Raw genomic sequence first — 16,460 nt, 5'->3', positions numbered from 1 at the left:
TGAATTGAGAGAATAACTTAGTAATTGGATAGAGGAGTATTATGTATGTGCAAATTCAACTTTAATAAATAACTAAAGCAAAAATGTAGACAATAAACCGTAAATTCAACTTTAATAAATCAAACATGCTAAAAATTGTTGTTGGCAAGATACTGTTGTACATGCAAAAATCATAGGTTTTTTTTTTTTTTTTTTTTTTTCAACTTAGTGAAATATAATTCTCTGATGTGTGAGGTTATTTAATTCAATTTTCTTATAAAAATTGAAGATCTCTAAAAACTGAATACAGCTAATTTTTAACAGAACTAGAAATATATATATATAATGCGTGAAGGTAAATGGTGTGACTCCAACCAAGTATATGTCCACCCAATTCAATTCCACTTGTATTATCATAAGATAAGGACAATTATTACTTCTATTATTATTTATTTTTATTTTTATTTATTAGTTTTTTTTTTTTTAAGTTCAAGCACAAACACTTATTATATATATTTTGTACACTCAACTACTCTTTTGGAAATAAGAATTTATAGCAACAGTCCAAGAATAGCATTTGTATGAGCTTTTGGAAATAAGAATTTATAGTAATTATTATTATATATATTATTGTAGTTTTTGTAATTAGTGTCGTTATTACTACAATAGGGGTTGCAATCAAGGGATTGTCACACTAATAATATATCTTTATTATCCCAAAGCTTTATATTATTTATTATCACTGATTTTTTTGGTAATTGGATTATTTATATTTCATAGAAATTATACTAATATATCTTTTGTAACATCATCATCATTCATCGAGGAAATTTAATTTGCTTGCCTCTTGTCTAAATAGCGTAGAATGAAAATCATGACACCTTTTCCTAATTTTCGGAAGTTCCTAATAATTATAGAATGAAAATTCGTGTTTCGATTAATTTATGAGATTTGAAAAGTAGTTAATTTATGACATAATAAATTTATAATTTACCCAACTTATTCATTTTTATTTGTTTAAATTTTAATATATATATATTTTTTAGTGAGTAAATAAATTTCAATAAACTCAAAAAGGATTGACTCTTACCTCACATTCTCCCGCGGGGTGGGGGGTTCAAATTTATAAAAAGACTTGCTAATGAATCCAATTTGAATTCGAGATTATAAATAGGGTTAATTTCACCTAGACCCCTTGATGTTGGCTCATATTTCATCTGGATGGAGATTTGGTTTTTAGCGACTACTTAAACCCCGATTTGTTTTTTGGACTCCGACACAAGGGAATTGACCCATTTACCCTTAATTTTTTTAATACAATTTAATACCTAAAAAAATTCTATAATTATAAAAGACAAAACTAACCCTCACATATAAATGACATTATACACAAACCTAGTACCCTTAAACACCCAAACCCAAAAAGGTTCCACTAGCCTTGTTTGTCTTGATAGTTGGGAGAGACCTGGCTTGTTAATTATCCAAATGTTCTGAATGTACATTATCTTTCCTTAACCTGTAGCTAATCATACTACTTGTAATGACAGTGCCTGTTCCTCTCTCTTTGTAGAGGTTCTTGCCTTTCCCACTGTTGCAGGCTCTCTGTTCATCAGAGTTGGCGTTTCATCGAGTGGATGGGTTCCGCTGGGCTGTTTTCCCTGCCACATCCAATCAGTCGTTGCTGGGAGTGGTTGGTTCGGATGGTTTTCAGTTTTCGGAGGGGTGACGGGTCGAGTGTTTTCCCCTTTGATCCAGGTATAGTGATGGTATTCCTTGTTTTTGTTTTTGTTCTCACTTTCTATATGTGTTGTTCTGTGTTCTCTCTACATGTGGTGTTGTCTTGGGTGTCGATGGCTCCACTAGTCGCCATGGCCTATGGGTCTTGCTTGGGTGTTACTGCTTTTCTTTCTCGGATTGGTTCATGTTTGTTGTATGGCCTCCATCTGGTCAGTGATGCGTTTCTTTCGGCTGCCATCGCTTATGGGGCATGGTTTGGTTTTGTCGGACTGTTTTATCTTGTTAGTCCTTACTGGATGTTTGGTGTGGCCATATGTCTTGATGGCGATGCATTGTTGGTGGTTTCCTGCTTACTTAGTTTTATGGACTGGTGTCTGCCATAGATTGACGCTAGCCTGCTGTGGTTGCACGGTTTTTTGGTGGTTCGCTAGTTTCACACTTGGGTTGCTGTTGCTGCAGATGCTTTCTCTGTTGAAGGTTTACCAGAAACATGGCCGATTGATGTGATTCCGATTCCGGCGCTTTTTCAACGTCATCGAGATTTGGGTGGTATTGCGTTGTGCCAGCAGCGGGGGTCAAGGTCAACCCTTGGGTTACTAGTTTGTGGCGTTAAAGTCACCACTAGAAGTACCTCTAGAACACAATTGCTCAATTGAATGGTTGCTGATGTTGTTTGGGTTTAGGCCACGAAAGGTCCACGTATTGTGTCCAATGGTGGGTTCTGTGCATCTCTGGTTTCGTGCTCTGTTTATGATATTTATCATTATTCAGCTTATCGTTGCTAGACATCCTATGGAAGTTGTAATGCACTTTAAGTGTACTGCGTAGTGTAATGATGATGGTGTGTGGGAAGGGTGCCTATTGTCACGCCCCGCAACCAAGAGGCTACGCCACACAGACGCCCAGCAGACGATGACATGGAGCCTGCATGGACCGAAACTTTCCTGAATTCTCTAGATTAGTATGGAGTTGTCTAGCCTTTTCTAGACTTGTCTAGAGTTGTATAGAATCTCTAGACTTGTCTTGAACATTGTACATAGTTCAAGAATTGTGTAGATATTTTTTTGGAGGGTTCTAGACACTTAATCTAGGCCATACATTTGTATACATCTAGAATGTTCTTGTAATGCCAAAGGCCTATAAATAAGTGGTGGGAGTTCATTTGCTCCTCACCAAGCAACCAAGTTGTAATATCTCCTCTCAAGCAATACAAGTTCTATACATTCCCAAACTCTCTTGCTCACTTGCCTAACCTCTTCCTACACACCTAAGTAAGCAAAACACTTGTCTAGCCTTAGTCTTCACTGAGCTAACACACTCGGGTAGGCTGACTTAGCGCTTCAAGGGGGCTTGAAAGTGTCTAAGGCCGCACGGGAGCTTGGAAAGGTTCAAGTCCGTGACAGTTGGTATCAGAGCTAAGGTCGTGAGGCGTCACACCTTGTGTGGAGGAAGCTATGGCGGAGCTATCAGATGTGACTGGCACCCAAGAGGAGGATCCACGTGGAAGGGAAACAAATCTCCCTCCGGTCGGAGTGAGGACGAGGGCTAGGTCGAAGGACATCATGGCGGGCTTAGAGGCACGTATGGCAAACATGGAGGGGTCTATAGCCAACGTGTTGGAGTAGCTTAAGGATGCTTACTAGCGCATGGATGGGCTGGAATCGGAGGACGCTGAGGTCCAGAATGCTGTCAAAGGGTCACTCAATGCCTTAAGTGGTGACTTTCGGCAGGAGCTCCAAGCACTTCGAGAAGTTATGTTGGGCGAGTTTGCCACCCTATGTGGCTATGTTGATCAGGAACTTGGCACTTTCCGCGAGCAAATGGAGGAAATGCGAGCGGACTGGACATTGTGCAAACGGGTGGTGGTGTCCGGCACAGCTACTACGGGGGTAGTAGCACCTCGGGTTGATATTCCCAAGCCTAAGTGCTATGGTGGGAACCGGGTAATGAGGGAGTTGGAGAACTTCCTCTTCAGCATGGAGCAATACTTTGAGGCTATGGGCATGACAGACGAGACCATCAAGATACGCACGGTGATTCACTACCTCACAGACCATGCCATGCTATGGTGGAGGAAAAAGTATGGTGACATAGGCAAAGGTACGGTCTTTATTGATACTTGGGCTGATTTCACTAATGAAATTAAGAAGCATTTCTATCCTGAGAATGCCGAGGATGAAGCCAGGGGCAGATTCCGAAGGCTAAAACAGGTTAGATCGATTCGGGACTATGTGAAGGAATTCACTAACCTAACTCTTGAGATCCTGGATCTATCCGATAAGGACTCTATTTTCTTCTTCATGGATGGCTTGCAATTGTGTGCTAAGATAGAGTTGAGACGGCGCAACGTGCAAGACCTTGCCACGGCTATTGCAGAAGCGGAGTCCTTTATTGATTTCAGCTCCAAGAAGGAACCCTCGTCCAAGCCAAAAGACAAAGACAAGGACAAGGGGAGGTATGCCGGCAAAGGTAAGGGAGACAAGGGCGCTGCACCCCACAAGGATTGGTCCCGTAAGCCAGGTGGTGGCCATGGAGGCAAAGAGGGAAGGGAGAACAAGGAAGGAGCACCCAAGCCTAAGGGTTCTTACTTCATATGTGTTGGCCCACATTGGGTAAGAGATTGCCCAAAGTGGAAGACTCTCAATGCTATGACGAGCCGCTACGAAGAGCAACAACAGGAGGAGGCGCAGATGGGTTCACTGCAAATCCTTAATGCCATTTTAGGCGGCGGCTAAGGGGCTAATGTTCGTGGGGGCGAGCATCAATGGGACATCTACACGTGCTTTGGTGGACACAGGTGCATCCCACAACTTTGTGAGCCTTGATGAGGCCAAGAGATTGGGCCTCAAGTATAACAAAGAAGGGAGCTCCATGAAGGCAGTTAACTCGGCGGCAAAGGCTATACATGGCATGGCACACAGCGTCAGAGCATGCATTGGCGAGTAGGGTGGCCATATAGACCTATCGGTGGTACCGATGGACGACTTCAAACTAGTCCTTGGGTTGGAGTTCTTAGACAAGGTGAGAGCCTTCCCCATTCCTTTCGCTAACACTATGTGTATTATGGAAGGAAACACAGCATGCATGGTGCCGGTAGAGAGAGGCGCCAAGTTGGAAGTCCAAGCTTTGTCAGCTATGCAGTTCAAGAAGGGCTTCAAGAAGGGAGAGACTAGCTACCTTGCTACGTTACTGGAGACACCCGATGATGAGCTAGTCCCTTCCCCACAAGAAGATGTGCCTAAGGAGATACGAGCCGTGCTAGACGAGTACACGGACGTGATGCCTAAGGAGCTGCCCAAGAAGCTTCCACCTAGGAGGGAGGTGGATCATAAGATTGAGTTGGAACTGGGTTCTAAACCCCCTACTTTGGTGCCATACCGCATGGCACCCCCAGAGTTGGAGGAGTTGCGGAGGCAACTCAAGGAGCTGTTAGATGCGGGCTACATTCGACCCTCGAAGGCCCCATATGGCGCACCGGTGTTGTTCCAAAGGAAGAAGGATGGGTCCTTGGGCATGTGCATCGACTACCAGACGCTCAACAAGGTGACTATCAAAAACAAGTACCCTATTCCTCTCATTGCCGATCTTTTTGATCAGCTTGGTGGAGCACGCTACTTCACTAAGCTAGACTTGCGCTTGGGGTACTACCAGGTGCGGATAGCGGACGGGGATGAGCCTAAGACTACATGTGTGACGATGTATGGCTCTTATGAGTTTCTTGTTATGCCATTTGGCCTCACCAATGCGCCTGCTACTTTCTGTACTTTGATAAACAAGCTCTTCCATCCCTACTTGGATCGCTTTGTGGTGGTGCACTTGGATGATATTGTTGTGTATAGCACCACTCTAGAGGAGCACGTGTAGCACTTGAGGGCGGTCTTCCAAGTCCTACGGGAGAACGACCTATACGTGAAGACAAATAAATGCTCCTTTGCCCAAGAGGAGGTGTTGTTCCTAGGGCATAAGATACGGGATGGCAAGCTGATAATGGATGAGGCAAAGGTGAGGGCCATTCAAGAGTGGGAGTCGCCCACTAAGGTGACAGAGCTACGCTCATTTCTTGGGCTTGTTAACTATTACCACCGCTTCATCAAGGGTTATTCGGCGAGAGCAACCCCATTGACAGACCTTCTGAAGAAGGCGCGTACTTAGAGTTGGACAGAGTCATGCCAGGGGGCATTTGATGACTTGAAAAGGACAGTTACAGAGGAGCCGGTACTTAACTTGCTCGATCACTCCAAGCCATATGAGGTGCACACAGATGCATCCGACTTTGCTATTGGGGGTGTCTTGATGTAGGAAGAACACCCCATAGCTTATGAGAGCTGCAAGCTTAATGACACCGAGCGGCGCTATACGGTGCAGGAGAAAGAGATGACGGCGGTCATCCATTGCCTACGTACTTGGAGGCACTACTTGCTCGGGGCACGATTTGTGATCAAGTCGGATAATGTTGCCACCAGCTACTTCCAGACACAGAAGAAGCTCAGCCCTAAATAAGCTCAATGGCAGGACTTCCTAGCGGAGTTCACTTACCATTTTGAATACAAGCCAGGCAAGGCCAATGTTGTGGCAGATGCGCTTAGTCGCAAGGCCGAGCTCGCAGCTATCAGTCGGCCCCAGCACTCTCTTGTGGAGCGGATCAAAGAGGGGTTGCAGCATGACCCTTTAGCCAAATGCCTTATTAAGCTGGCTAAGGAAGGGAAGACTAGGCATTTTTGGCTAAGGGATGATTTACTTCTCACTACAGGGGACCGACTATTTGTGCCCAGGTGGGGCAACTTATGAAAGGAGCTAATAAAGGAGTGCCATGACAGCAAATGGGCTGGTCACCCAGGTATGCGGCGCATACTAGCACTCCTAGAAGATTCTTACTATTAGCCTCGGATGCGTGATGATGTGGAGACATATATGAGGACTTGTCTTGTGTGCCAACAAGACAAGATTGAACAACAGCATCCTGTAGTCCTACTAGAGCCACTGCTATTCCAGAGAGACCATGGGAGAGCGTCTCTATGGATTTCATCACTTGCTTGCCCAAGTCAAAGGGTTGCGGGAGCATTGTAGTGGTGGTAGATCGGTTCAGCAAGTATGCCACCTTCATACCTACACCAGCAGACTACACAGCAAAGAGGGCAGCAGAGTTATTTGTTGACCATGTGGTCAAGCTTTGGCGAGTTCTGCAAAACATTGTCAGTGACAGAGACCCGCGCTTTACGGGTAGATTTTGGGTGAGGCTCTTCAAGAAGATGGGGACGGATCTTAACTTTTCTACGAGTTTTCACCCCTAATCAGATGGGCAGACGGAGCGCATCAACGCTCTCCTGGAGCTTTATTTGAGGCACTATGTGAGTGCTAATCAGCGAGATTGGGCCAAACTCCTTGGGGTGGCACAGTTTTCTTACAACTTGCAGCAGAGTGAGGCTACCAATCACAGTCCATTTGAGGTTGTCACCGGACGGCAGCCTATGACACCCAACGCCATTGCTTTGACTTGCGATGGTAAGAGTCCGGCGGCTTACAAATTTGCCAAGAGGTGGTATGAGCAGTCCGACTTGGTTAGGGCGTACATTGACAAGGCGGCAAAGAAGATGAAGAAGTGGGCCAACACCAAGCGAAGGCGGGTGGAGTACATAGTGGGAGACCAAGTGATGGTTAAGTTACTACCCCAACAATTCAAGTCTTTACGGAGCGTACATAAGGGGCTAGTAAGGAGGTACAAAGACTCTTTCCCCATTGTTAAGCGGGTGGGCAAGGTCTCCTACATGGTGGAACTTCCACCCAAGTTGAAGATACATCCGGTCTTCCATGTTAGCATGCTCAAGCCTTATCATGAAGACACGGAAGACCTTACTCAGGGCATATCACAGAGGGCTCCCACGGCCGTCGTCACATCCTTCGACAAGGAAGTTAATTGCATCCTTGCGGATCGTGTGATGAGCAGGAGAGGCGTGCCTAAGTATAAGGAGTATTTAGTGAAATAGAAGAACTTGCCAGATAGCGAGGCGAGCTGGGAACATGAAGATACACTTTGGTAGTTCGCGGAACATATCCAGCGGTTCAAGCAAGAAGACGCGACGAGGGCGTCGCGAGCTTAGGTGGGGGAGAATGTCACGCCCCGCAACCAAGAGGCCACGCCACGCATGCGCCACGCAGACGCCCAGCAGACGATGACATGGAGCCTGCATGGACCGGAACTTTCTAGACTTCTCTACTCAAGTATAAAACTTTCCTGAATTCTCTAGATTAGTGTGGAGTTGTCTAGCCTTTTCTAGACTTGTCTAGAGTTATATAGAATTCTCTAGACTTGTCTTGAACATTGTACATAGTTCTAGAATTGTGTAGATATTTCTTTGGAGGGTTCTAGACACTTAATCTAGGCCACACATTCGTATACATTTAGAATGTTCTTGTAAGGCCAAAGGCCTATAAATAGGAGGTAGGAGTTCATTTGCTCCTCACCAAGCAACCAAGTTGCTATCTCTCCTCTCAAGCAATACAAGTTCTATACATTCCCAAACTCTCTTACTCACTTGCTTAATCTCTTCCTACACACCCAAGTAAGCAAAATACTTGTCTAGCCTTAGTCTTCACTAAGCTAGCACACTCAGGTAGGTTGACTTAGCGCTTCAAGAGGGCTTGAAAGTGTCTAAGGACGCACGGGAGCTTGGAAAGGTTCAAGTCCGTGACACTATCCATACCTTTGTGTTGCACTGTGTATGCCACATCCACTTCCTGTGCTCTATCATCTTTGTGTTGCCACGTGTCTGCTATCTCAGATAGGTAATGGTTCTTATAGATGTCTTGTTTTTGCAAGTCCCTTAGTTCTTTTGTGTTGGGTTCAGTTTGTTTGTTTTGATTGTGGTTTATGTGTAGTTGTTTTGTTCTTATAGATGCCGTAGGGCGTTTATGTTGCTAGGCCAAAAAAAAAAAAAAAAAAAAACATCAAACACACCGTCTCCGTCTCTGCATCTAACACCCTACACCCCTCTCTCCGAATGAAAAAGAAACCTAACCGCCGCTGCCGCCCAACACCCCTCTCTCCGAACCAAACACAAACCTAGCCTCCGCCGCCGTTCTATCTCGCCATCTACCTTAACTACGTCGCCGCAGTCCACCAGCGTTTTAGCTAGTCTCGGTGCTTGAACCATCGAATCCCCATCTTCGATTTTCATTTTCAGCCCTATTATTGAAACTTCACACATTAAAAAATACACAAACCACAAAGTAGGGTCGGTGATGATGGCAGAGAGGGTTGGGAGGTGAATCGAAGAGGTTAGGTGTTGGGTCTTGAGGTCGTTGTCGGTTGGGAGGCAAATCGGAGAGTGTTGGAAGGTCGGCAGTTGAGAGGGTTGGGAGATCGGGTGTTGGTGTTGTCGCCGCCTACACCACTTGAGATCGACATCAATTGCGAAGCGAATCAGAGACAGTTGGGAGGTTGGCGGTTGAGATCTCATCGCCGGTCACAGATCATCCACACTGGCGCAGCGGTGGCTTGGAACACAGATGGCGGTATGATGGCTTGATAGAGCTGGTGGAGATGGACTGGCTGTGACGACTTGTGAGCAAGGTGGACAGCTCGTTTGTCGGAACTCACCACTGCCGATGCCGCTCTCGAAGGTAGTTGAAGCTGAACGCCAGTCCGTGTGGTGATGGCGACAGCAGGTGATGTTCGTGTGGTGGAGGTTACGGTGATCTAAAGTGGGGTCGGTGGTGATGGCGGCAGCGGCGACTTTCCCTCTCTCCCCCCATCTTCTGTTATGGGTGGCTATATCCGCCGTCGGGATGCTCCAAATCACCGCCCAAAAAAATATACTCTGGGAAATAAATTTGCAAGAAAGGAAGTTTCCTTTGACTATTGATCATTACAAACTCATAAATCTAGAGCATAGAAAATAAAAAATACACAGATACAAAGACATGACAATTGATCAAATAAACTAATATAGCGATTTGTGATTAGAAATGGGTATATTTAAATCATACAAAATAATTGGCATATAAGCCAACAATCAACGTCTACAAAGAGTCAAGAGTTATTTCCCAGAGTTATTTTTATTTATTTTATTTTATTTTATTTTTATTTATTTATTTTTTGCAGTGATGGTGGCTATGTCCGTGTGCGGCGTGCATTAATTGGGATGATTAAGAAGAGGAAATGTGTGTTTTGGGTAGTTTAGTCATAAAAACTAGTCAACATGAAGTCAAAGAGTAACATAGTCATTTAACACCAAAAATTGACATTTGGGGTGTAAGTAAAATGTTAAGCCACTAATTGGGGTCTAAGTGGTCGCTAAAAATCATATAGGTGAAATATCAGTCAACCTCAAAAGGTCTAGGTGAAATTAACCCTTATAAATAAGATATGGATTAAAACATTCAATTTGATAATCCATTAATGATCTAAAATCCGTTAATGATGTGAATTCGAAGATAAAACAAATCATATAGGTTTTTTTGGAATCCGCTTTGCTTGTGTCATTCCGATTTCGTGCTTACTCTCTGTTTCCTTCGTTTTTTTTCTCTTCTTTCCCATCTCTTGGGTGGCTTTTGGTAGTGATTTCTGTGTACCAAGGTCTCTATTTTTTAGGACGTTGTTCTGTTTCTCTTTGCTTAGGTGTCTAGGTGTCGTCACGGGTTTATCTGCATAGCGATTGTCGTTGGACTGTAGCTATTCTAGGGTTCGTATTGTGTTCACAAAGTTCACCATTTTCCTTTGGTTTTGGTAGAGCTCTCTGTCGTTGTTGTACTTCATGTTTTATTGTCCTTTGGGTTTTTTTGTCTATATCCAGGATTCTTGGAGGTTTGTCTTGGGTGAATTTGGGCTATGTGATAGGATGATGATAGTAATTTGGACATTTTGTGGTGTTCTTCATTGTTGCTTGGTTTCTGGTCGGGTTTGGCTTTGGTTGCGATTTGTTGTGGGGGTTTGTGGTGTTATGCTTGGGATTTCACTGGCTCTGTTGGGTAGCCGATGGAGGGGGGCGTTGTGGACGAGATATTGGCAGAACGTTATTCTCCCAGATGCGGTGGTTTAGTTGCCGGAAGGGTCTTTTTGGCCAGCGATGCTCTGTTCGGTTTCGGTCGATGTGTGGTGGTGGTGGTCTCTGGAAGCATCGGCGTGTGAAATTGTGTGTAAACGTAATGTGAAGGGGCATGCACAGTAGTTGGAACCCCCTTTTTTATAGACCTTGGGGTTGTGTCTTCTTTTGGTTGTCTTTGATGGGTTGATTGGGAGTCCACTGTCTTTGTTTGCGAGTTGCTTGGGGGGGGGGGGGGGGGAGTTGGGGACGCGATTTTGGCGGCACCGGTTTCCACAACTGCTTGTGGGGTGGTTGATACTGAAGTTTTTTTGACGGTGAGGCACTGTTCTGGTTGGGCAGAAATATGGCGGTGGTGGTCGGCTTTGGTGGTCAGATTTTTATTGTTTGGAAGCCGAATTTGTTACGTCATGCCTGATGTGTACCCAGATTTTTTTGATGATGATATTCCTTGCTTGCAGTGGCCCTTACCTTGACTTCATTAACTAGACTTCTACGGCGGTGCTGCAAAGCTTCTTTCGAAGAGTGCGTTATACTGAGTTGCAGCTTATGACGTGTGTGGTTTTGATAGATTGGCGCAGTGGATACGCTTCGGGATTGGCGTAATGGTGCTGGTTCTGCTACTGTAACTGGCACCTTTTCTTTGTTTGTCAAGACTGTGATCTTGACCATATAGGTGTTAGTTAGGTTTGGTTGATTCTATGACGGTTAGTGTTAAATATGTTTTTGGTTTTATATCTATTGTTGATGTTCTTGTCTGAACGGCGTTTGGCTTATTTTCTTGCCAGGGTAAAAAAGAAAAATCCGATCCAATATGATATATAATAGGGTAAAGTGTAAAAAACCCCCTTCAACTATTGGCCATGTGCAATTAACCCCCCAAACTACAATTTGTCCCCTTGAACTATTGAATTTGGTGCAATTGACCCCCAATATGACATCTCCAGCCAATTGGTGTAAACGGAAATAATAAAAGACAATTTTACCCTTATAAAAGCAACCTTATGACCATAGTGACATGGAGGGGAGCTTCAATCAATGACAGACATACCCACGCCGAACCGTGCCATGCAGCTTCTCCGGTGACGGCAACCCATTTCATTAACTGAGTCGTATATGCGCTATGGGTCGAGCACCTTAATCACGAAGCTTCAACGGCATCAATGGTGGTCGAGAGACAAGAACGGCGACTGGTGTGATTCAGTGCTTGCCGGTTTCTAAAATCAATTCAACCTCTCTGCCAGGACTCCCAGTCGTCCCAACACGGCTTCTGGGCAGGAGCATTCAAGACGTTTGAAAAGCCAACAAGCGGCTTCGCCTCTTCCTCACGATCTCTGTTGTGATGGTGCAAACAAAGGTCCTGCATTTGATTCCACCCGATTAAGAAAAATTAGTAGATCAAATATGCGACAAAATGGGTTCATTCGGCGATGGAGCCATTGGTTATTCCGGCAGCAGTGAAGCCGAAGAGGTGGCAGTGGCTGCGGGTTTTGATCTACACTGCAAGAAAACCACCACTACGAACACCAAATCTAAACCCCAAATTGAAAACCAAGAACGCACAACACGACCACCGGTCTTGATTTGCAGGTGGTTACCAAATCGTCCTCAATAAATCGATCTGCTGCAGTGGTGGCCACTGCTGTTCCATCCCGCCGAGCCGCGCCGCGTCGCAATCTCACAACCGAGCTTCTTCTTCCATCGCCGGTCAAACCCTCACCGGACAACCTCTTCACAGCCGACCCCTCTATCGCGGACGAGCTCTTCACAGCCGACCCCTCTTGCTCGATTTTGGATTTTTTTTTTTTTTTTTTTTTTTTTTTTTATTATCATTTTTTGGATTGTATATTGTGTTTGGGTTTTACTTACGCCCTGTTTGGTTGCGGCTCAAGCACTATTCCGGGATTAGACAATAATAATGGTACATGTGTCATTTGATTCACTTAGCTTAAATGGTTGTATGGTCATTTAAAAAAAATTGAATAGTCACGTGACCCATCATGTGCGTCTTTACGGTCAAATTCAACGGACTTGTCCCCGGACGGGGTTAATTGCACCAAATTGGTTAGTTTAAGGGGGTTATATGTCAAATTAATAGATTAGGGGGGTTTTCTGCTTCATGGCCAATAGTTGAAGGGTTTTTTACATTTTACCCTATATAATATAATATAATACTATAATATACTCCCTCCGTCCCTTATTAGTAGTCCATTTTTCTCTTTTTACATGTCCCAAATTAGTTGTCCTATTTGAAAAGTCAAAGCATCTTTTCTTTATACTTCCATTATTGTCCTTTATCTTTTTAAAAAATTTCAAACTTTGTAACTATATATATTTAAATTAAAAAGGACAATTTGATAATTTTAAAAGGGAACAATGTATTAATTGCATGTCTCCTTAAAAAGTTATAAAATCAAGAATGGACCATTAAAAAGGGACGAGGTAGTATAATATCTGTATATCACATTTTTCTTTAATAAAAAGTCAAGTATCTACTTTTTTACTAATTTTTGTTGTTTATAGCTTCACCCTTTTTCTTTCCTAATCATTGGTTGTTATTCTCTCTTCATATTAAATTATTGTTTAAAAAAAAAAATTACCTTTTTTAGATTGGGTTATCCAGTGTGATATCTGGATTTTCCAATAAGATATTATCCTTCAAATTATCAATAGGATCATATGTTATTCTTCTCTTCCTGGATTTGGATTGAACAGGACCGAAGTCCGATTTCTATCTATTTTTCAGGCCAATCAAAAAAAAATTTGATCAGTGGTGTATAGTAAGAAGGGATAAAAAAAATTACCAAATGATCAAATGGCCCAACGATATCATTCCTTGATAATTGCTTTAACTTCCAAAAAAATTTTAAAAATAAAAAAGGAAAAAAAAAAAAAAAATAGATCCCTCCTATAAGGCTATAACTCATGAAAATTTATTAGGCAGGTTGATTTATTTTAATCTCGGTAGAAAGAAGAGATTTTATCTAGGACCTAGATCAATACTTGAAAGGATGGCTAGAATTTTATTAGGTAATATGAAATTTGAATTAACTCTTTTTATATTAATTAATAAATATTTTTTTTATATAAACACTTGAAATAAATTTTTAGTAATAAATTTTTAGGTAATTGTTTTTTTATAAAAACTCTATTTATTTCAATTAATAAATATATCTTTTTATAAAAACTCTTTTTATATCCGTTAATAAATATTTTTTATATCAATTAATAAATATCCCTTTTTATAAAAACTCTTTTTTATCAATTAATAAATATTTTTTATATTAATAAATAAATACTAAAATACTGAAACTCTTTACACTTTTTATACTATTATTAAAAAATATATATTTATTAATTGATAAACAAAGAGTTTTTATAAAAAGAGATACTTATTAATTGATATAAAAAAAATATTTATTAATTGATATAAAAAAATATTTATTAATTGATATAAAAAGAGTTTTTATAAAAAGAGATATTTATTAATTGAAATAAATAGAGTTTTTATAAAAAAAAAAAAAATAAATACTAAAATACTAAGCATTAAAACTCTTTGCACTTTTAATAATAATATAAATATAGATATAGATTAGAAACATATAGATAAATAGGTAATTTGAATTTTATTATGTAATTTGTAATTTTATTTGGTAATTTGAAAGTGGTGATTGAGTTTGAGTTGAATTTTATTAGGTAATTTGTAATTTGAATTAAATTTTTTTTATATCAATTAATAAAAAATAAAATAGATAATTTGTGGTATAATTTTATAGAAATTATTTTATTTTCTTTAAATATATCATTGTTTAATAGATTTCCTTTTATTTGAATTTTATCAGATAATTAATAAATATTTTTTTAGAAATAAATAGATAAACAGGTAATTTGAATTTTATTAGGTTATTTGTAATTTTAATTTTATAAGGTAATTTGAAAGTGGTGATTGAGTTTGAATTGAATTTTATTAGGTAATTTGTGATTTGGATTAAACTATTTTTATATCAATTAATAAATATTTTTTTTATATAAATACTAAAATAAATTATTAGTAATAAATTTTTAGGTAATTATTTTTTTTATTTATAAAAACTCATTTTATTTCATTAATAAATATCTTTTTTTATAAAAACTCTTTTTATGTCCATTAATAAATATATATTTTTTATATCAATTAATAAATATCTCTTTCTATAAAAAAAATCTGAAAATCTTTGACTTTTTATAGAAAAATAGTAGAGATAGAGATAGAGATAGAGATATATAAACAGAGCACATATGCGAGTCCTCTTCGTCTTATGCTCTGCTCAGAACATCGAATTAGACTATGGGAAACACCGTGCAAAAGAATCAGAGAAACCAAGAGAGACATCCGGAAGAAGAGGAATCAAAAGAAGACGACACATCAACCTTCACTTGCGAGATATGTATCGAACCCATGTTATCATCGTCAACCAAGAAATTCAAGAACAACAAGAAGTGTGTTCATCCATTCTGCACAGATTGCATGATGAAGTACATCCAAGTGAAGGTGGAGGAGGACAGCGTCGCCAACGTCCCATGTCCGGCACTGAATTGCGAGCAGCTCTTAGATCCTCTCTCCTGCAGGGCGGTCGTGCCAGCAAAACTGTTCGACAAGTGGTGCGATGTGCTGTGCGAGTCGGCCGTTCTAGAGTTGGAAAGATGTTACTGCCCGAATCCGAATTGCTCGGCTCTGGTTGTGAACGAATGTGGAGGGAATGTTAAGAAATCAGTGTGTCACAATTGCAAGAGGCCGTTCTGTTTCCACTGCAAGCTTCCATGGCACTCCGGCTATCCATGCGAAGAGAGTGGAGAGATTAGAAATAGGAATGATGTTGAGTTCGGAATACTTGTAGAGAGGAGAAATTGGATGAGATGTCCCCGCTGCCTCCATTGCATTGAACGTGTTATAGGTTGCAGAAGTGTTACATGCAGGTGCTCACTCTTTCTCTCTAGCTTTATGTAATAAGTATTTAAATACATCAACTTCTTTATTTCATTTCAAGTTTGTTTTCTGAATATTTAATTTTAATCTTTTTGAATGTAGATGTGGGGCCAATTTTTGCTACGTCTGTGGAAGCGAGATTAAAAATCTTCGGTGCAACTGCAATCGCAAGTGCTGTGCATGCTGTCTCATGTTTTTTTTTATTGTATTGTTTATACTAATCACTGTTATACTTATCATGATTTTTAAAAAATTGAACTAAGTAAAGTTTTATTGAGAGAATCAAATTATTTATATTTTATAGGAACTATATTACCTTTTTTTTTTTTTTTTTCTTCTTCTTCTTTTGTTACATCATCATATATGGAGTAAATTTAATTTGCTTACCTCCTAAACTAGGAACTAGGGAGTGTAGGGTGGTAGTTTAATTGTCCAACTATGACACAAAATTGGTGAAAATTAGAGAAGTCATTGAGTCTCTCTCTCACAACTCATATGAATTTAGTTATTATGAGAGATGAAATATGAGAAGATTGAATGGTCAAATACTCGTTAAACTTATCAAATATATATATATATATATATATATATATAGAGTGTGTATGAGTTTTGCTTAAACTTCGGAAATTTTTATTTTATTTTTATTTTTTATTAATTAGAGCTGTTGGTTTTTTACCTTAAAAAAAGTGTGAAAAGAAAAGAAAAAAAAAAACTGTAATCAAATTCAAATTGACTGG

General features: G+C 40.6%; 1 protein-coding gene across 1 annotated transcript; it reads left to right on the top strand.

Annotated features, from left to right (window-relative positions):
* Nucleotides 1–14,971: 14,971 nt before the first annotated feature.
* On the top strand, nucleotides 14,972–16,131 carry LOC132285782 (E3 ubiquitin-protein ligase RSL1-like). The gene is made up of 2 exons (XM_059788007.1): nucleotides 14,972–15,713; nucleotides 15,826–16,131. The coding sequence occupies exons 1-2, from the start codon at nucleotides 15,085–15,087 to the stop codon at nucleotides 15,983–15,985; spliced, it is 789 nt and encodes a 262-aa protein (XP_059643990.1). The 5' UTR covers nucleotides 14,972–15,084; the 3' UTR covers nucleotides 15,986–16,131.
* Nucleotides 16,132–16,460: the final 329 nt, after the last annotated feature.

The sequence above is a fragment of the Cornus florida genome, unplaced genomic scaffold, assembly GCF_030987335.1.
Source record: "Cornus florida cultivar Cherokee Brave unplaced genomic scaffold, ASM3098733v1 CherokeeBrave_3.0.0_Hap2_Chr02, whole genome shotgun sequence".
Taxonomy (NCBI): Eukaryota; Viridiplantae; Streptophyta; class Magnoliopsida; order Cornales; family Cornaceae; genus Cornus; species Cornus florida.
Note: the sequence above shows the minus strand (reverse complement) of the source record. Positions and strands in the feature narration are given on the sequence as shown.